At 35.9% G+C, this 22,390-nt stretch overlaps 1 protein-coding gene and 1 non-coding gene across 2 annotated transcripts in view; one reads left to right on the forward strand and one right to left on the reverse strand.

Moving 5' to 3' along the window:
* Window positions 1-4,102: 4,102 nt before the first annotated feature.
* Window positions 4,103-22,390, forward strand: part of EBAG9 (estrogen receptor binding site associated antigen 9) — a 32,247-nt gene continuing 13,959 nt past the window's right edge. The window contains exons 1-5 of the mRNA XM_061171731.1: window positions 4,103-4,792; window positions 13,903-14,000; window positions 16,989-17,067; window positions 17,816-17,974; window positions 19,999-20,106. Of these exons, the coding sequence (XP_061027714.1) occupies window positions 4,103-4,792; window positions 13,903-14,000; window positions 16,989-17,067; window positions 17,816-17,974; window positions 19,999-20,106 (1,134 nt within the window). The remainder of the gene's footprint in view (window positions 4,793-13,902; window positions 14,001-16,988; window positions 17,068-17,815; window positions 17,975-19,998; window positions 20,107-22,390) is intronic.
* On the reverse strand, window positions 10,589-10,695 carry LOC133077472 (U6 spliceosomal RNA). Its single transcript, XR_009697747.1, has one exon. It is a non-coding gene; the product is annotated as a U6 spliceosomal RNA (small nuclear RNA).

Consider the following 22,390-nt stretch of genomic DNA (forward strand, 5'->3'; position numbering starts at 1 on the left):
TGCTTGAAAAATATTTCTATTAATCATGCGGTGACGTACTGAGCTGAACTAGAGGATCAAAGATCATTATGATAATCCTGGTGTGCTAAAATAATAGACACTGAGAAGAAAAAATGGACAAAATTTGGCAACAGATACTATTTTGAGAAAAATATCCAGTGAGTAGTGAGAAAAAGCACGGAGAGGGAAGGGTAGGGTTGTAGGTGCTTTTTGTTCTAATAGCTGCTCTTTCACCCTATATCTTTAAAGCAAAGGAGGCAAAGGAGGTGGGGGGTGAACTCAGAGCGCAGCTTCAAAGTTGAGTGTTCCTTCCTAGTTTCCCCTTTTTAACGTGTTACTAATGAATATGTCTATTTCTGGTTGCTGATGACACAAAATTCACCTCTGTTTTCCTTAGAAGCACTATTCCTTGTTGTGAGCTAAAAGAAGATTCAGGGACTTGAAGAGGATAAACCTGTACGCCTAAGAGCTTTCATTGATTTTATTGCTTTGTTTCCAACACATTTCCATGTACATTATGCCACTTACTTTGCCAAATAAATCCATAAGGCAGGAATTATTAGCCTGATTTTGCAGGTGAGAAAAGGCTCAAACATGTTCAAGATCAAAGCCGCAATGTCCATCGTGCTGTAGCTGAATGGATTAGGCTTTCATTGTTGATTCAGTGTTGCTTTAAGTTTTCAATTCACATATAAGATAAGTCATGTTATAAACTGTTATGTTATATTGGTTGAATGAATCTCAACATATTTACTGTTAGAAATAATAAATGGCATTAGATTGCCAGACCTGCTCAGATCAAGTCTACTTAACTCATAATATAGCTGAATTATATTATAGCTCTAATAACAATATGGACAGTGCCAAGAGGTATTACATTGCTGAACCTCACTACTGAAACATAATAATGAAGAGTTCACCCCGTTTTTTCATATGAATCCATTTCTAAAAAAAGACATGGATTATTTTTCTCCATTCCTATCCAGGCATCTTCTGAAGGGACTTGGTTAACTCTTAATTATTCTTAAACCTTGGGTCTTCCTGTATTTAGCAATAAAAATTACTACTAATTGAAGATATGCTATAGAAATAATGAAACATTTATTTAAATGCTTCACAGAATATTAATTTTCTTTTAATAGAAAAGAAATTAAGCTGCTTCAGGGTTTTTGGTTTCTCTATTAAGCAATTGATCCTAACTATTAAATGGTGATTATGGATATTAAGAAATAAATTATAGTTTCCCATAATATTAAAATGTACTATTTTGAAAGCAAGCAAAATTCTCTAGAAGAGAAAGATCAATAAATCAATCCATTAAAATTATCACCAGATAATCCTTTGCTTTCAAATGTGTCTGTTCAAAACTGTCACTCTATAAGCTACAAGGCTTTGTTTTGCTTGATCAAGAAATGAATGTGACTTTATGATCCGTATTCAACCATGAACAGCTGCTCATCAATAAAAAGCCATTAATGTCCAAGTCAGAACAGCAGGTCTAAGATTGTGCTTAAGGAAAAAACCATCCCTTTAGTGAAAAGCCAGGGAACTGAGTTGGGGAAGATCTGGAAGCCCTGGGCTGTGTTTGCAAGGTCTGCCCTACCTCCCAGGCAGGGATGGGAGGTCAGTTGACAAGACACTACTCAGGGCCAGCTGGAGAATTCAGAACAAGGAAGCCTATCCAGGATTTGAACTGGGAGAGTAAGTGGTGTGTTGGAAGCTGATAGAATGAAAAAAATCAGGCTGGTGATTGGGGATTGGGCAGGCAAGTCAGAAGACTTAAAGTGGGCAGAATGGTCCTGACACAGAACAGGTATAATTAACTGTACCCCATGAAAAAGAGGCAACCCAAAAAGAAATATTTCGTATATCAGGTTCTATCCCTTATGCTCCTCCCGCTTGACATTTGGTGGTCCTCCTCCCCACTCCACCCAAGCCTTGGGCAGAGAACAGGACTTCAAACTGCACACTGCCAAGAGTGGTCCCCAAACAAGACCCCAAATTATTGGCACTTATGATCCCCAATTATGGGATTACTACCCAACAACTAAAGATGATTTTTAAATATTCTTTTATAGGTTTTTTGGTTTTTTTTTAATTTTTATTTATTTATGGCTGTGTTGGGTCTTCGCTTCCGTGCGAGGGCCTTCTCCAGTTGCGGCAAGCGGGGGCCACTCTTCATCGCGGTGCGCGGGCCTCTCACCATCGCGGCCTCTCTTCTGGCCGAGCACAGGCTCCAGACGCGCAGGCTCAGCAATTGTGGCTCACGGGCCCAGTCGCTCCGCGGCACGCGGGGGTCCCCGCAGACCAGGGCTCGAACCCGTGTCCCCCGCACCGGCAGGCAGACTCCCAACCACTGCGCCACAAGGGAACCCCTATAGGTATTTTTAAAGTAAATTTTAAGTTTGCAGTCTTTAGCAAGCTTTCTGTTTGTTTTGTTGTTGTGCTGTAAACAAATATTCACTATTTGTTTCTAGAAAAATATGTACCTTTTGTTTTGTTTCATTTGCAAATGGAAAATTTTATAAAGAAAACTGAGGAATAATAAAAAAAAAAAAAGGAAGAAAAGACCATAGGGATATAATAACTTGAAGCAAAGATACACATCACTAAGGAAAAGCATTTTGAAAACATGTTCATATCAAGATGTAAACTAGCCTGGATTTTTGATTTTGGGAATCAAAAAACAATTCTAGAAATTTTGAATTATTTGAATTTAGGCATTTGAAGAGTTTAAGGGCTAGAACAGGTGTTTAAGGGACTGTGGAGGGTCAAGTGGACTTAGGGAGCTGTAGTTACTGGGAATGATTTAGTAGTAATGTAGTACTAGTAGCAGGCAGTAACAGCTCTTATTTAAGAATGCTTGCTATGCACCAGGCTCTGCCCTAAGAGCTTTGTAAGCATTGGCCATGAAGTAGGCACTATTATGGCCATTTTACTGATGAGGAAACTGAAGTTTAGGGATATAATAACTTATCCAAGGTTACACAGAATAATTCCAGAGCAAAGTAATAAACATTCTTTTTCTTCCCCTCCTGAGGATAAACAAGTTAAATTATTAATGGAAATGTGGTATAGACTGGGGTGGGGTGGAGGGGGTGGAGGTACTGGAAAGTTAAGTGGGTAGGTAAGTGCTGGTCAGGGTGACAGAACAAAGGTAGTTGTAGCCAAAAAAGAGGTAAAAAAAAAAAAAAAAAGGCTGGTTGAGGAACAATTTGCATGAACAGCTTTCAGTCTTTGACTATATAAACTTCTAACCTTCCTCACCAGTCACTTTACAACAGTGGAGCAGATACTTTTCTGAGGGCCCCTTACCCACAATAGCAAAGGATCCTAGCCTTTTAATAGCATACCAGATGAAAAGAAACAAAAAACAATCAGGCTTCAAAGAGAGAACCATAGAAAAAGAACACCTTAATTTGGAAGAGTGGCTAGCTCGGTAAGCAAGCCAGGAACAAATGCAGGGACACGGTGAAGGGCCACTTTTTAACTTCCAGTTAAAGGAAATTCAATCAAAAATTACTAGCAGGAGCCTAAATTCTGAACTAAATTCAGCGCTTCGCACCCCTAAAGTTGTGGAATGATTGAGATCTGGCCAGATCCATCATCTTGAGACAGCTACGACTCCCTCATTTTTTGCAATCTAAACACGTATTTCTCTTGGTCTCATCTGGTAGGGGGATTCTGTGGGTTTAAGGAAAGGGGGCATGGGTGGAGCGGAGGCACTGTGTGTAGAAACTAGAGCAACACGGGACGAGCCCAGGCACTCCGCAAAAAACCAGCCTGTATAGCCAGCAACGATCACAAAAATCAACTCCTGACCAAGCCCCGGCAGCTGCCACGCCAGCCTCCGCCGCTCACCCCGCCCCCCAACGCTCATTGGCTCTCAGCCCCGACGCCGGACCCGCAGCCTCTCGCCTATTGGGCCAGACAGGACCTGGGGCGGGGTGCGGAAACAAGAGTTTGGGACTACTGAGAGCCGCCTTCGAGGGCTAAGGAGAGGCAGGAGTTGGGACTGGGGGAGGGTTTCCCGACGAGGGGGCGAGTATGGCAGCTGCGCGGCGGCAGCGGCGGCTGAGACGGAGCGCGCGCCCGGCTTTGAATGAGCGGGGCTGGGACTGAACCGGCGGAGCGCAAGCTCGAGGAAGCGACCGGCAGCGCGCGTGCGCGCGCCTTGTGTGCGCGCGCAGCCCGCGGCAGCTCGGAGCCTCCGCCGGGCGGGCCGGGAGGGGGAGGGGCAGGTGAGTGTGTGCGGTTCGCGCGCCCTCGAGGGGCTTCCCTCCCCCACCCCCATCCCGATCCGGACCCGGGTCTTGGCGGGGGGGTGTCCTCTGCCCTTCCCCAGTTAGCCCTCGTCTCTGCCCCGCACTTCCCGCCCTCCCACCTTCCTTTTCGCCCCTCCACCCGGTTTCCCCCCACCGAGGCCGACTGCCACTCTACGGTACTGTTTCCGGGTCAGGGTGACCTCTGGGGTGAGGGAACCGCGACCCGGAGCGGGCCCCGGGCGTGCAGCCCTCACCATGCGGGCTCACGCGTGGGATACCGTGCTGCGGGGCTCCAACCGGAATTCCCGAGTCCCCAGGTCCGCCCCCCACAGGGAAATTTGCCCGTTCTTCCTGCCCTTCCTCTACAGGCCTTGCTCCTTCCCAAGCAGATTTTTCTAAAATCCAAATCCCCGTGCACTCGGCACCCACTTGGAGCAATTGAGAGCGTTTTCACCAAACGCCGTACATATGGCGTCGGATTGTGCAACCTGAAAACGCTCCTGTTGTTTTTCGCATCTGTACAGTGGGTATGATTTTTTTTTTATCAATTTCAAGTGGGTAATCTGAAGTTAAAACATTTTAGTTATGAAACTCGTTCCTTTTGAGCCTTTCAGGAGACTTTACTTTGCCTTTGTAAGAGCCTCAGTGGTATTTGAGGGCCTGATTTTGAGTTGCCTTAGATGGTCCAGTGTTCCCCCGCTCTCACGTTCTACTTCTAGTTCCCCTTCTCTTGCTGCTACCGAACTTTGGTTTTTCAAATTTAAGTGAGGTCAGGTGGTTTTATTTTTGGAGCCTTGTGATATACCTTAACCTACTTCAGAGATTTACAGACTTAATTTGAGGATATTCTGTACTGTACTAGATTATATGGTGTTTCAAATTTTGGTATTAAAAAAATTCAAAAATATAGTTTTAGAAATACAGCAATTAGTGGCTTGTTTAGTGTGTACCAACATAGATTTTGGCTTGGCTTTTTTAACAATTTGTAATATAGTGACTCTACTGAAAAGATCTCGCCAGCAGTTTACATGGAATTACAGGGAGGAAGGATACATTTAATCTTTCAGTTTCTAATGCAGCATTCTTTTTTAAAATTGTAGGTGAATCTTTTTCACTTGACATATCCAAGCTGTCATTCCTGTTGATTTCCTAGAGATGTCATTTGTCCAAAAGTGCTGAGGCTGAGGGTAGGTTGCTTTATGGTTCTGAACCTTATTTCGGCTATATCTCAAGTTTTTCTATTTTTGTAGTTATTTTTTTAAGGAAACTTTAATTTTAAAATTAGATTATATTAGCATTTCTCAGTTCTAGAAAGTATTTCGACAGAGTAAAAATGCAAGTAGCTTAAGATGTGTACTTCGCAGATTGGTGATCTAGAGAGCGTTTCAAAAATCAACTGAGGCAATGAGTGTAAAATTTAAGAAGAGGTTTCTTAAGTGGGATGTGGTGTGGGAAGAGCCTGGGCTTTGGGGTCAGTCTCTTTAACTTCTGGGTGAGTGAATGTGAACTTCACTAGCAGTTGAGCCTCATCTGTTAAATGGGAATAGTGAAACTCACCTCCTTTGTTTGTCTTTAGGATTCCAGTGAGGCCATAGAAGGTACATTGTCTAGAACTATATTGAGTGCTCAAGGAATGATAATTTCCCTTCGTTCAACAAATATCTGAGTACCTACAATGTGCTTAGCCTTGGCTAAGACCTAGAAATACCAACTGAGCAAGACTGATGGGGCCCTGCCTCCCTAGTCCCTTGCATTGTCACTAGCTTGTGACAGTTGAGCAGCGTACACAGGGTTTCTGTGTACTGGGTCAGTAGTGTTTCCCATCACCTGGGGTAGTATCTGTTACATAGTGGGTGCTAAATATACGTGTGTATGATACACACACACACACACACACACACACACACTGAAATGGATTGGAACATTAAGTAAATATGGGTCCCAAAGAACTGATTCCTGCCTTCAAATCAGTGTAATTGATAAAATCAAAAGTGTTGCTTGATGGTTAACATGATTGCATTTTCCCCCATTTCAGGTGCAACTGGTTGGAAAATTTATCTCGGAAATTATAATACCATCACTGAATTACTAAGAATGTTTATTATTAGTGAGGTGTTCTGGCTTTTGAATTAAATAGACCTAGATTTGAATCTAGATCATTGGGTGTGGGAACATGGAAACATGAGCTTACTCTCTGCTTCAATTCTATGAAAAGAGAACAATAATATCTATCTCATAAGATGGTTTTATGGTGAGATAATACTTAAGTAGTGCTTGGCACATAGTAGCTAGTCAGTGAATATTAGTTTTTCTCTTTTATTAATCACAAAAGCAACTTTTCCACAGAGTGAGGATATTCTTAATTGCTAGGGAGAGAATTCTATTCTGGTGTCAATAATAGTCCCACTTTCTGATTTACTGTTGGAACAAAACTTTAAATTTTATTTTTAGTTACCATTAAAGTCATTCAAGTTGACAAATACTTATTGAACAATGACACATAGCAGTATTTGTGGCAGGGCGATGACCGTTGTTACCAAGCCTTTATATGAAACTTATTCTCAACTCTTCATTCATGTAAATCCTGAGACCGACTCTTTTCCCCAGTCCTTAAATATTAAATGTCTTCTCCCTTCAAAACATCCTGATGGAGTATCTCCTCAACTCTTTCCCCTTTTCTCCCTAGTGCCACATGCTCTATGGTCTCTTTTCTAGCTCTCTTTTTTTGTTTATAATTTTTCTGAAAATTTAGGCTAAATCTTCATTTAGGGAAGTTTGCTTTCTTTTGGTTGAGTTTTATTCTTGACAAATTAGCTTTAAAATGAAGCTTTTTTCATCATCTTAATTGTTCAGATCATTCTGCTCATAATGAAGCAATCAAACTTTTCTTTCATGTCTTATTTTGCAAATAGTAACTGGAGGTAACAGATGAATAAGATCCTCACGGGAAGGATTGTACAGGATGAATACAGTATATAGAAATAACTATGGTACAAAATAGAAAATACAGGTGCAGTAAGAAAAATACTGCAATTAAAAAGACTTTGCAATAGTTCAGCAAGAAGTGATAAAGGCTTATGCTAGGGAGATTGCAGTGGAAATAGGGAAGAATATGGGTAGTATTAGGAAATGGAATTAGGTCTTTTTGGCAGTTTGCACGTAAGGGGATAAGGGAAAGGAGTCAAAGGTGTTGCATTTTTTGAATCCTGTTAAATTGCTGTTTGGGGATGTTTTTGACAGAAGTATTTTAGTTACTTGAACAGTGAAATTCGTAATATTTTCTTCATTCAGTTTCTTTTAGAGTCTCGTTCTTTTCATCCTCTCAGTAGGCCAACTCCAGGCATAGGCATTCAGAAAATCATTCAACGCATATGGCGATACAACCTGCACATGTACAAAATGCATGAGCATTGCTAAGGGAGCCTTTTGGAACTCTTCTTACTGAAAAGAGTCTACTTGCCCTTTACACCCTTCTAACCCTAGAAGTAGAAAGTGTTTTGCCTTTCTTTAGAAGGGATTGGCAATAGTGGCTCTACAGAGCAGTTTAGGATCAGGTACTGCAAGAGTTAACTGCATTTTCCTTGCTTTCTGGTTTTGTTTCGCTTTTATTATTTTTGTTTTGCTTTGTTTTGAACTTTCATATTAAGGTATAGTACACAAGCAGTGTATACAGTAAAATAAACTGGTGTTGCCACCACTCAAATTGAGATATAGACCTTAGTTCCCTCATGCTTCTATACCTTCCCCCCAATCAGAGGTGAACACCATCTTTTATTATGTACTTTTTAACCAGTCAGTGTAATATCTTACTAGTTGAGAAAATTATTACATGCTCTTTTCAAGACTTTAGGAGGTTATTGCTCATATCTAGTAATTGAAAACGAAGCAGTGCTCTCTCCTTTAATCCACATGAAATACTTTTTAAAATAGCATGTTAGTACAGTGATGGTATATTTATCCAGGGAGATTTAAATATTTATGTTATATTTTAAATTTCATTGCTTATACCCATATAAGATAATTTTAAAATAAAAGTCAGCGTCTCAGTTTTGCGTAGATGGAACATACAGCTATCCTTTTCATTTGGCGCCATGATCATTATTACTTAAGTTACATTTTATTCCCTTTTAAGTAAATATGTAGAGAACTGAAGTCCAAATATACTGTTTATGTTTTTTTATTTTGGAAAAAAATATTAAATTATGTTTTTTTTTTTTGTTTTATGGAATCACTCCAAATATTGGTGTTAACCGACTGTAATGATTGCTTGGAAACTTTTTACTGATGGACTAGGAGTAGGATAAGTTTTAGTTGTGACTTTGTTACGAGTTTTTGCCTCACCTTGAACAGAAAAGTTAACTTCAGTGTATCTTAAGTTTGCTGGTTGAGAAAGCTAAGAAGTTGTATGATACATTGATATATTCAAATTACCCCAACATAAGAATCATGATTCTAAATGCTGACTCAGTAATTTTCCTCCTTTGACAGATGAAAGGCAAGGAAAAGCTAAAACATAAAAATTCCATTGTCAGAAACATCATTCCTCTGTGTGTGTGTGTGTGTGTGTGTGTGTGTGTGTGTGTACGTGTACATACCTGTAATTTCTTGTGACTTGATTTAACATGTGATCTACTCTACCTCTGTACTGGAAAAATAACCATCTCTCATGAATTAACAAATTTTAGTTTCCTTTTACCTCTTGTGTATTTATTTGGAGTCTCTGAATGAGGAAACTTATGATTACTTAATATATTTAACTCTAACTTATGCCAAAACTCATTTTAAGAAATATTTAAATTAGTGATTGTTAGGATAATATATGTAGTACATATATGGTATAGGTGACTAAAATGTGTAAAGAAATATTTGGAAATAATGACCATGTTTAAAAGGCTAGCAAAATAATACCTGTTTTGCCATTTTTGAGAATTTTTTTTATCCTGTGGTTGCCACGGCTTTAACTAGTTCCCAGTTCCTTAGCATTTCTTTTATATAAATCATATCTTTTGATTTAATCATAGGGAGGCAGTATGAGTGTGATCTTTTAGGACTCAATCATTAGACGACCTGGGTTCAGATTCCACTTTTGTAACTTAACGGCTCTGTGTCTTCGGGCAGCTTACTTAACCACTCTGTGCCTTGGTTTCCCTATCTAAAATAGGAATAAAATAGTACTTACCTCCAGTCCTTCATAGGGTTGTTCTGAGCATTAAACGAGTTCTTACATGTAAAGCACTAAGAAAGCTTGTATTAGAGTAAGAGTTAGCTATTATGGTATGTTGAAATGCTGCTGTGAAATCAGAGTTCCATTCCTAGAGAAATTCTGTAATATGTTTCTTGTCACTAATTGACTTAGTTTCCTACTGAAAATTGGCTCTCCATAGTTACAGATAATCAATATAAAATAATGGTATAAATGACTTCTTTTAAGATTCTAATCAGAATCTGAAAACTCGTGACATAATACTTTTTTTTTAATGTCTTATTAGACCGTTTTTACTAGATTTTTGAGCTACAGTTGACACAAAATGAACTGCACATTTTTTAAATGTAAAATTTTATCAGTTTTGATTAATATATACACTCCTGTGAAACCATAACCACAATCAAAATAGTAAGTATATCCAGTACCTCCAAAAGTGTTTACTCATGCTCCTTTGTACTCCATCCCTCCCACCCCTTCCTGCCCCATCTCAAGGCACCACTGATCTATTTTCTGTCACTAGAGATTTGTTTGTATTTTCTAGAGTTTTTTTTTTTAATAAATGGGATCATATATATTTATTTATATATTCTTTTTTTGTCTGGCTTCTTTCATTCAGCGTAATTATTTTGAGATATATCCATGCTATTGCTTGCAATAGTAGTTCATTCTTTTTTATTGTGAGTAGTGTTCCATTATATGTATATACCACAATTTGTTTATCCATTCACCTGTTGATGTACATTTGGGTTGTTTCCAGTTTGGAGCTATTAAAAATAAAGCTGCTATTCAAAAACAACACGTTTTTGAATGGGTGTATGGTTTCATTTATCTTGGGTAAATTCCTAAGAGTAGAATGGTTGGGTCATATGCTACATGTTGGTTTAACTTTGTAAGAAACTGCCAACTGTTTTCCAAAATGGCTGTATCATTTTACCTTCCCACTACCAGTGTATGAGAGTTGTGGTTGCTTCTCATCCTTGACAGTACTTGGTATTTTTAATTTGAGCCATTTAACGTGTGTGTAACGGTTTTTAAGTGTTTTTGTTTTTTTAACATCTTTATTGGAGTATAATTGTTTTACAATGTTGTGTTAGTTTCTGCTGTATAACAAAGTGAAAAAAAAATGGAATGCTTCACGAACTTGCGTGTCATCCTTGTGCAGGGACCATGCTAATCTTCTCTGTATCGTTCCAATTTTAGTATATGTGCTGCCAAAGCGAGCACTAAGTGTTGTTTTAATTTGCATTTCTCTGATGATTAATGATGTTGACCATTATTTCAATGTACTTATTTACCATTGTATATCTTCTTTGGTGAAGTGTCTATTCACACCTTTTGCCCATTTTTTAAAAATTAAGTTGTTTTCTTACTGAGTTTTGAGAGGTTCTTATGTATTCCAGATACAAGTTCTTTATCAGATATATGCTTTGCAAAGATTTTCTTCCAGTCTGTGGCTTGTCTTCTTATTCCCTTAACAGTGTTTTTGAATTGTAGAAGTTTTAAATTTTGATGAAGCCCTGTTTATCCATTTTTTTTTATGGATTGTGCTTTTGGTGTCGTATCTAAGAAAATCTTTGCCTAACCCAGGTCACAAAGATTTTGTCCAATTTTATTTTTCTCGAAGTTTTGTAGTTTTAGTTTTTGTTTTTGTTTTTTTTGTCTGTGTTGGGTCTTCATTGCTGCTTGTGGCTTTCTCTAAGTGCAGCAAGTGAGGGCTACTCTTCCTTGCGGTGCTCAAGCTTCTCATTGTGGTGGCTTCTCTTGTTGCAGAGCACAAGCTCTAGGTGCGTGGGCTTCAGTAGTTGTGGCTTGCGGGCTCTAGAGCACAGTCTCAGTAGTTGTGGTGCATGGGCTTAAGTTGCTCTGCGGCATGTGGGAGCTTCCGGACCAGGGCTCGAACCCATGTCCCCTTCATTGGCAGGCAGATTCTTAACCACTGCGCCACCAGGGAAGTCCTAGTTTTAGGTTTTATATTTACGTCTGTGGTCCATTTTGAGTACTTTTGTAAATGGTGTGAAATATGGATTGCCGTTTTGTGGGTTTTGGTGGCTTTTTTTTGGCATATGGGTATCCAGTTTTTCCAGCACTATTAGTCAGAAAGACTGTCCCTTCTCCACTGAATGGCCTTCACATGTTCATAAATTTCAGTTGTTCACATTTTGTGGGTCTATTTCTGTACCTTCCATTCTGTTCCATTGATCTATTTATCAGTCTTGACTCCAGTACTACATCATTTTGATTACTGTAGCTTTATAATGAATCTTGAAATCAGGTAGTATTAGCCCTTCTGCTTTGATTGTTTTCAACATTGTTTTGACCATTATAGGTCCTTTACGTTTCTATATGAATTTAAGAATTAGCTTATCAAATTTTAAAGAAGAAAGCTTGCTGAGATTTTGATTGGGATTTCACTGAATCTGTAGTTCAATTTAGGGAGATTTGATATGTTAACAGTATCAAGTCTTTGAGCCATGAAAGATCTTTAAGTTAATAAGGGTCTTTTAATTTCTCTCAGCAATATTTTATAGTTTCCAATACATAAGTCTTTCATTAGATTTGTCCCTAAGTACTTTATATTTTCTGTACTCTTATAATTTTTAAAAATTTTAGTTTGTGATCATTTGTTGCTAACATATAAAAATACAATTAATTATAGATTCCATTGAATTTTTTACATAGACTATAGATACAGTTTTACTTCTTCCTTTCCAATCTGAATGCCTTTTATTTCCTTTTCTTCCTTGGTTGCACTGGCCAGAACCTCTGCTACGGTTTTGAGCAGAAGTGACAAAAGCAGATGTGCTTATGTTGTTCATAATCTTAGGTGGGAAGTGTCCAGTTTTTCACCGTTAAGTCTCATGTTACTATGGGTTTTTCACAGATGTCCTTGGTCAGGTTGAGAAAGTTCCCTTCTATTTCTAGTTAGTTGTTTTTAAGGAGTTTTGTGTCTGTTCATAAGATACTTGGTCTCTAGTTTTCTTTTCTGATAATGTCTTTAGTCTAGATTAGTATCAGTGTAATGGTAGCCTCAAAGAGTGAGTTGATAAAAAATCCGTCTCCTTCAGTTTTCTGGCAGTGTGTGTAGAATTGGTATTACTTCTTAAGTATTTGATAGAATTCACTCATGAAGCCATCTGGGCTTGGGGGATTTTTAACTACAAATTCAGTTTCTTTAATAAATACAGAGATTTTCAGGTTATCTATTTTTTCTTGCTGTGCTTTCATAACTTGTTTCTTTCAAGGAACTTGTCCATTTCATCTTATCAAATATAGGCATAAAGTTATAATACTTTCTCAATATGCTCTTCATATTTGCAGACTCTCTAGTAATGTCACCTCTCTTTTATGATATTGGCATAATTTGTTATTAGGGACATGTGTTTTGGGTTCTTAAGTACTTTTGATTAACTGACCCCTTTATCATTATGAAATGAACATTTTTATGCCTGCTAATATTATTTTCCCTAAAAATCTGCTCTCTGACATTGAAATAGTCAATTTAACTTTCTTTCGATTAGTGTTAGAATGGTATATTTTTCCCTCATCCTTTTGCTTTTAACCTATTTGTGTTTTTATACTTAAAGTACATTTTTTGTAGGCAGCATGTAATGATATAATTCCTTTTTTTATCCCATCTAACAATCTCTGGCTTTAAATTTGCATTTAATGAGATTATTGCTCCCGTTGGGTTTAATTCTATCTTCTTGCTATTTGTTGTCCCGTCTAATATTTGTTCCCCTTTACCTTGTTTTCTGCTACCTTTTCTATTGAGTATTTTCTATCTTCTTCGCTTATTAGCTATAACTGGACTTTACCCCTCAGAGAATATGATTTAATTGATTTACTAGGGGTGGGCCCAGTTATCATTTCTTTAAGTATGTGTGAACCACTGGACTAGATGATCTCTATAGTTCACTTCCAGTTTATTAGCTATGTACCAATAAGTTATTTGACCTCTCTTAATTTCCTCATCTACAAAATGGGTACGATAAAATGTACCTATCTAGAAGTTAAAAGTTTTAAATATTTTGAATAGTATTAATATGTTCATATGATTCAAATTTCAAAAGGTACAGAAGACTCAGTATATACTGTTTTATACTTTTTTGATTTTTTCATTTTTTAATAGAAAACAAATTATAAATAAATTGTAAATAGATAATTTAAGTACAATTTAAAAAACCATTCTGAGAATAGTTTGAAAAGGTTTTTTTTCCTCCCAACTCTTCAAAACTCTTCAAAACTTTCTTGTCAATATGATTTACATTTTAATTTTTAAATTTACTGTGTTATATTTGTACTTTCTAAAGGAAAGTAAAAAATATGTCTGATTTTTACACTTCATAGTAGGACTTTTCAGGTTGACTTCAGAACACTAGTATAGCTTATGAAATCACCTTAATGCATTTATTTTTGTGCTTTTTTCCACAGGTTTTGATTCCCACCATGGCTATCACACAGTTTCGGTTATTTAAAGTTTGTACCTGCCTAGCAACAGTATTCTCATTCCTAAAGAGACTAATATGCAGGTAAAGAAATTTTATGTTCAAATTGACCTGGTTATCTTCTTGCTGATTTTAGATACCTTCATAACTACAAAAAGGCAGGACATATTATATTTAAGCTAAATATCTTGATTACAATATTCATTTATTAATCTCTAGTATTTTTTATATTTTTTTCAGATTTTTATATATTTTTTCAGATCTAGAAAGTAGAGGTTCAGTTCTTTTCTTTCAAATTCTTACATCTTCCATTAAAATAACATTCTTAGTACTATAGAATTTCAGAGATAAACAAACTAACTTCCATTGTTGTAATCATCAGAAAGTTTTTATGTACATAATTGTTTTATTATCAGGATGTTTTAAGATGGTTAGGTGGAATTAGGCATAGGTATTTCTTTTTTTTTTTTTTTTTTTTTTTAATTTTTATTTATTTTTGGCTGCATTGGGTCTTCGTTGCTGTGTGCGGGCTTTTTCCAGGTGTGGCGAGCGGGGACTACCCTTCTTTGTGGTGTGCGGGCCTCTCGTTGCGGTGGCCTCTCCCGTTGCAGAGCAAGGGCTCTAGGCGCGCGGGCTTCAGTAGTTATGGCTTGCAGGCTCTAGAGTGCAGGCTCAGTAGTTGTGGCGCACGGGCTTAGTTGCTCTGCGGCATGTGGGATCCTCCGGAACCAGGGCTCACACCCCTGTCCCCTGCATTGGCAGGCAGATTTTTAACCACTGCGCCACCAGGGAAGCCCCCATAGGTATTTCTTTACGTACTACATTATGAGTGTTAGTTTTATGTTAAAAAAAAAAAAAACTTTAACAGAGAAACCCCAAACAGAATAGATTTTTTTTTTTTTTTGTCTCTTAAATAATATTCCAGAATGTACAGGTAGTCCAGGGTAGATAAGTCCTTCTGCTTCAGTAAGTCATTCAGAGACTCAGATTCCTTCTATTTTATCATACTACCAGACCCTAGAGCTGTAGTTCCTAAACTGTATGCCAAGGTACTTCAGGACTTGCATTACACTCACGGGGTACTGTAGGATACTTTAAATTTTCCAACAAAACACAATGAATGTGATAGTGTCTGTTAAACGCTAAACAAACTGTTGGCTCAAGGTAGTTCACATTTGCAACATTAGATCCTGCAGTATGTTTTGATGATGTTCTTGAATATTTGAGATAAGTTTTTGTTTACTTGTATTTTGGGTGACCTATCTTTGCAAAGCTAGGTTGTAATTAAAAGCAAGTACTAAACCAAAATTAATATGGAACAGAAAATAAGGGTGAGTCCAAGGCTTGAGAAGCTGTGCAGTATCCAACAGGCACACACATTCCATTAATAAGTAATTGTGGTTATTAAAGAGTGAAATCAACATATTATTTTTTCTTTAAATTCATATGTATTTTTTTCTAATGGCTACTAAGCAGATAGGACATACATAAGTATTGAATTGTTTGGGCCCAACTACTTAATCAGTGGAATTGTTAGGTATTTCTTTTGATTTAGGAGTACTGTGAAAAAAGTACCCACACAGTAAGAGTAGGATAGAATAAAAGAGGAAATGGAGGGCAATCAGCTCTTTTTTTTAGTGGATATGATTTAGAAGTTACACACAATTCTGTTCACAGCCTATTATCCAGAGCTTAGCCACCTAGCTGCAAGGGAGGCTAGGAAATGTAATCTCAAGCTAAATGGCCATTTTATAACTACTAAAACTCTGAAGATTAAGTGGCATTGAATTTATTGTTAGAAGTAGCATAGCCAGAAAAAAACTAGGTTAAAGCAGGATGAGTATGGGTATTAATGCCAGGAGGCTGGAGGTTAAAAAGAAGTAGTTGTGTTAACAGTGGTGATAAATTATAGGTGTTTTTCTCTTTGCATCTGTTATTTTCTAAAACTTTTGTTGAATATAGATTACTTTTAGTATAAGATACTGCATTTGATTTAAAAATATTAAGGACATTTCTCTTGTCACTATGAACTTCTTTTGTCAACATAAATATGTTTAGGATTGATTGTATGTTCAGTTTTAAAGAAAACTGACCCTTTGTTAGAATAAGCTTTTCTTGTCAGAAAGAACCTAGATCATGTGGTCTAAAATACCAGGTTTACATCATAAATTTAGTAGTAGACTGTATTACTTTTTTATTTATCCTTTAAACAAAGTACTATTTCTAAACTTAGCTGACTTTACCAACTAGTTCTAAGCAGATGCTTCATAGATTATTTGAAATGAAGCAAGTGACTAACCATTTATAATAGCTACCATTTTTTAATGTCTTATTGAAAAGCAGGCACAGTCTAGTGTCTAGCTACTTTAAATGTCAGTTAAATCCTCACAACAACCTTGCAAAGGTAGGTTTGAATACCTGCCTTTTACAGATGAGGATACTCAGGCTGAGAGAGAGGTAATTCTAACTAGATTCATAATTAATAGAAGTAACATTGAAAACCATGGTTTACACAGATTCCATAGCCCATGCTCTTAACAACTCTGTGACAATACTTATCTTTTTTAATATAGTACTTTTCCCACTAATCCTTAAAACTTGTTGGGTACAGTTTATAGTTCAACCCAGTGATTTTCAAACTTCTTAATAGTTTAATAGTAATCTTAATGAGAAACCAACTATGTAAAACAAAAGCCAGGCCACCCTGGTTAAAACAGCATAGGTATCCGAGAGCTTCACTTACAGAATTCACAGTACTCTTAGGAGCATGGTTTGAAATCAGTTTGTGTTTTTGTTTTTGGCTTTATATTCCTCCTGAGTTTGACTATAATTCTGAATCCTAAGCCAAAAAGCCGTTGTGTTATCCTGTCCAGTATTTTTAAAATATTTAAAAGATATTTGATATATGCCTTTTCTTTTCATATCTTAACAAACAATTGTTAATTATTAAAATAAATAATTCAAAAATTGAAAAAGACCTTCTCTTATAAGCCTTAAGTTACTGTCCGTAGTGCTTTTACCCTTGCTTGTTTTGGTAGTTTCTTGAAATAAACTATTTCATTTTTGTTTTAGATCTGGCAGAGGACGGAAATTAAGTGGAGACCAAATAACTTTGCCAACTACAGTTGATTATTCATCAGTTCCTAAGCAGGTAATTTTTTTTTTTGAATGTTGAATAAGTGTTCCAGAACCATATTTTTCAAACTGGATTGCCGACCATTAGTATGTCATGAAATTAATTTGGTAGTCAGGGTCAGGATTTTTATTGTTGTTATTAAATTTTTTTATTCTAAAATTTTTATTTTGTTCTTTATTTTCTGTTTCTTTGCTGAGGTTTTCTTTTTTATTGGTTTTAAGTGTTTGCTATTGCTTATTAGAGCATTTTTATAATAACTATTTTAAAGTCTTAGATAATTCCAACATTTATATCATCTTGGGGTTTGTGTCTGTTGATTGACTTTTTCCATTCAAGTTGAGATTTCTTCATTGTTCATTTGCAGGTTACTTCATGGATATGTTGAATATTATGTTTGGGACTCTATCTTATTTAAATACTATAAAGAATGTTATTATTTATTATTTTATCAGGAAATAAACCTGGTTAAGGTTAGATTGCAAGTTCCAAGTCTCCTTCTGTGGGCTGTAATTTCAATGTCAGTTCAATTTTTAAAGCAAAAAAATTTTCTTTTGTTTTGTTGTTTGTTTTTTTTTAATGGGTAGAACAGAATGTCTAACTCATAGAATATTTCTTTTAAACTTTTCATCTAGTTTTGGTATGTGGTATAAAATTTGTATTTTCCCATTGTTCAAAAAAGTTTGAATAACCAATGTTTTAGAAAGCTCATTTTTCTAATAAATGATGAATTTTGTGGCTGACAATATTGATCATTTAAATTTAGACAGATGTTGAAGAGTGGACTTCCTGGGATGAAGATGCACCCACAAGTGTAAAGATTGAAGGAGGGAATGGGAATGTGGCAACACAGCAAAATGCTTTAGAACAACTGGAACCTGACTATTTTAAGGACATGACACCAACTATAAGGAAAACCCAGAAAGTATGTTAAAGATTTGTGCTTTTTGAGATTAAACTATTAAACTGCTCTTCAGATTCCTATAATTAAAATTATTATAATTAGTATTTGTTAGAAAGCCTATTTCTAATTAGCAATTATGTTTTCTGTCATGTTAAAGAAGCTTATATATTCAAGTGACCTGGACATAGATCTAGTAAATTGTGCCCCCAAGTCTTTTAAAATTGTGTCTAAGCATTTATAGAAATCCTACTGTATGTCAGATTCTAGACTCCAGTCTCTGCTATGGAGACTAAGCTGGATAAGATACAGTTCTAACCTTAAAAGATTAGTTCACAGTTCAGTGATGTCTACAAACTGTTAAGTAGTTTCCATTGTTTATAACCGTTACCAAACTGATGCAAGGCTCTGAGAACTTAGTGTAATTGTTGTGGGTTTATGTAGTCATCCACACTTTATTTTATCCCTTTTGAGTTATATAGTTATATATGGACAATCACTTAAAGATGCAGGGAATTATTAGAAAAAGAACAATGGCTGAGTATTTTCCTTTCTTTTTATCAAAATAGTACATGTACATTTGAAAGTTGTTTTTAAATTTATTTATTTATTTATTTATTTTTGGCTGCGTTGGGTCTTCGTTGCTGCACGCAAGCTTTCTCTAGTTGCGGCGAGCTGTAACTACTCTTCATTGCGGTGCATGGGCTTCTCATTGCGGTGGCTTCTCTTGTTGCGTAGCACGGGCTCTAGGCGCACGGGCTTCAGTAGTTGTGGCACATGGGCTCAGTAGTTGTGGCACACGGGCTTAGTTGCTCTGTGGCATGTGGGATCTTCCTGGACCAGGGCTCAAACCCGTGTCCCCTGCATTGGCAGGCAGATTCCTAAGCACTGTGCCACCAGGGAAGTCCCTGAAAATTGTTTTTAAATCAAAGAATATAGAAGAGCTTATAATGAAAAACAATAGACTTCTGCCCCATCATTCTTCATACCAGTTCTACTTCCTAAAAGCAGCCACCCATAACTTTTTCTGTTTGGACTTCTAGCATTTTTCATCATATCTGTATATAGTATTCTTATATTGCTATGTCTTGATTTACCAATCACAGATATTGTCCACTGACTTCATACTATGGTAAACGGGGGTTTATTTCATACCACCTTATCCCTCTTACCCCCTTTTCAAATACTGTAATGTTTTTATTCCAATCTACCTCATCAGTCATCCTGTTGTTTTCAAAAGAAAAAAATACTTAAAGTTCCATTGTTCAATCAAGCATAGAAAATATTTTTTATAAATATACTTATAAAATGAGGACATTATTTATTCCACAATTCTCTAATAGGGTTTTTCACCCTCTTCTACCTTCCAGCCAGTTTCATCTGTATATTTATTTTTAGATTTTCAAGGCTGATAACATTTACATACTGTAATCATAGTTGTTTTTGTTGAGTTGTCCAAATGCATTAAGTTGTATATTTTTCAAGGAGTTTTAAGTGAATTTCTTAGTAGATGAGTACCTTTTATTTTGAAAGTCTATTTTGCTGCTCTTAATAGGAACTCAGTATATTACAATAGTACCTTAATAAATTAGTTAGAATGAAAATGCTTTTAAGCTACAAAACTAATCCTACTGGTCTGAAAGAGCTAATGTATTCACAGATACCCACATGCTTAGAGAACTGGTTATACTTCTGGTAGAATATGATACATATTCTTGTTTAATACAGGGCCTAAAAATGCCTAATTATATTTTGGGGGGTCCAGGGAAAGTAGGGAAAGAGGAAAGAGGAAGAGGAAAATTTATTGTTTTAGAAAAAAGTGAAATATAATTTTTCTTAGTATGCAACTGATTTGTGTGACAATTGCCTAAGAATTTTGCTGCTCTTTATAGACTTTAAAAAAAATTTTTTTTACATTGTAAATTTTAAAAGAAGAAAGGTAGAACATATTTTAAATAATTATAAAATGCTTTGGTCAGTTAATTTGTCTGTGTTTATATAGTGATGTGTAAAATGTTCCTATAATTCTCTTTTGATTAATCTTTCAGATCATTATTAAGAAGAGAGAACCATTAAATTTTGGCATCCCAGATGGTAGCACAGGTTTCTCTAGTAGACTAGCAGCTACACAAGATATGCCTTTTATTCATCAATCTGTAAGTATGCTAATGGTATCTAGGCAAGAGATTTTTTTTCATTTCTATTTTATTAAAAGAAGAAGAAAAAATTAAAATGAATTGAACATAGTATTTGTATTTGTATGACTTTGAAACAGGTTTAGCAGATCAAGAGAGGTTACCAATCCTATTCTTTTATGAGATTATAAATTACATCAGATATTAAGATCAGGGTCCATTGTACACATAAAAGATAGAGACAAAAATGTTATTTAAAAATATGACCTTTACATTTTTAAGTCTTTTGTCATTTACAGACAGTTCTGGGTGTACTCTGATGCTTTTGCAAAAATGTTCCTATAAAAGGGTTTCATCTTCAAGGAATTCATGGAAAAGACTCTGACAAGTACAGGTTTCTGGTAACTGACTATACTGCTGAACTGAATGAATAAGCATTTTCAGAACTCTAATGGAAAACTGATGAATTCATTAAAGTGCTAACAAAAGATCAAGATGAAAAAAAAATTAATTACATGGGACTGAATGAACTGATGAGGATGATTATAATTTTTGTGACTTTCTGTTTGAATAAAGAAAAAAAAATCCCACAAGGACTCAGAGGCAAAAAATATACAAATTAATTTTCACTGCAAAGTAAAGGAGCTGTTAACAGTGGAGGATTACTGGACTGAATGTCAATATTATGACATAGTATGAGTGTGTTTCGTGTTTGGTAATTGCAATCATTGTTGCTTTTGTTGTGGTCATCCATTTACAATGCTTGGTGTCAGTTTATTTATCTCTTGTAAAAAATAAAATACAGTGTGTGTGTGTGAAAAAAATATATATATGACCTTTAAAGAGATTACCACTAAAATTTAACCTTAATAGCAGGTTATTTTTAAGTAAGTTATGAATTGTTTCCCTAGTGGAGTATATTTACATTTAAAGTGTGGTTTAACTTAAAATAGATTTGACTTAAATACAACACTTCTAAGGACAAAAGTAGTGAGGAAAGTATATAACTGTGATTTTCAACCTTGGAGGCTATCAGAATCAGCTTTGAACTTTTCCTTTTTTTTTTTTTTTTTGTTGATATAGAGATGTCACATTTAATTTATTTGAAACAAATTTAAGGGAAAAATCATTGTGGAAACTCTCCTATAAATGACTGAAATTCTTATATCAAACTAAGTCATTTTTTTTATCTAGCGTTGATATGAGAAAACTGTTTTCTCAGTAGAAGTGCTCTATTTTTTAAATTAGCTCCATAAATCTCTACATTCTTTCCAACTGATTAAGACAAGTTCACATTTGAAATATGAGGAGTCTGAAATGGAAGTCGAAGATACTCAACAGTATATAAAGTACTTTCTAGACTAAAAGCTTTCCTTAGAACTGCGATATAAAAGGCAGTGACTAAATATATAAAATGATAGCCAGATTACCAATAAGTGTACATCTCAAACACAAATCATTACTTTGCATTTAGGGAAGAAAAGTATTAAATTCTTGCATCTTGCTTAATGTTCAACCTGCTTATGTAAGTAGATGTTGGCTTTTTGGTTTTTTTTTTTTATTCAAACAGAAAGTCACAAAAATTAAAATCATCCTCATCAGTTCACTCAGTCCCATGTAATTAATTTTTTTTCACCTTGATCTTTTGTTAGCACTTTTATGAATTCATCAGTTTTCCATTAGAGTTCTGAAAATGCTTATTCATTCAGTTCAGCAGTATAGTCAGTTGCCAGAAACCTGTACTTGTCAGTCTCTTCCATGGATTCCTTGAAGATGAAACCCTTTTATAGGAACATTTTGCATTTTGCATTTCTGATGCAAAAGCATCAGAGTACACCCAGAACTGTCTGTAAATGACAAAAGACTTAAAAATGACCACGGTTAAAGATTTGATGAAAGTTCATGATCATGCAATTCACAAGGAAATTTAGTTATTTCTGAGATATACATTTTAAAGTAATAATTAGAATTATGACTTATAACATTATACCAGAACATATAAGATTTTTAGGAATTTCATGTAATGTCTGAAACATTTATATTAACATATTTCCATACAAATAACCCAAAGAAAGTTTAGTATTAGTGTTTATTTTTTTTTTTAAATTATTTCATTTAGTTTTGGCTGCATTGGGTCTTTGTTGCTGCGCATGGGCTTTCTCTAGTTATGGCGAGCGGGGGCTACTCTTCGTTGCGGTGCGAGGGCTTCTCATTGCAGTGGCTTCTCTTGTTGTAGAGCATGGGCTCTAGGTGCGCGGGCTTCAGTAGTTGTGGCACGTGGGCTCAGTAGTTTTGGCTTGTGGGC

This window comes from Eubalaena glacialis, chromosome 17 (assembly GCF_028564815.1).
Source record: "Eubalaena glacialis isolate mEubGla1 chromosome 17, mEubGla1.1.hap2.+ XY, whole genome shotgun sequence".
Taxonomy (NCBI): Eukaryota; Metazoa; Chordata; class Mammalia; order Artiodactyla; family Balaenidae; genus Eubalaena; species Eubalaena glacialis.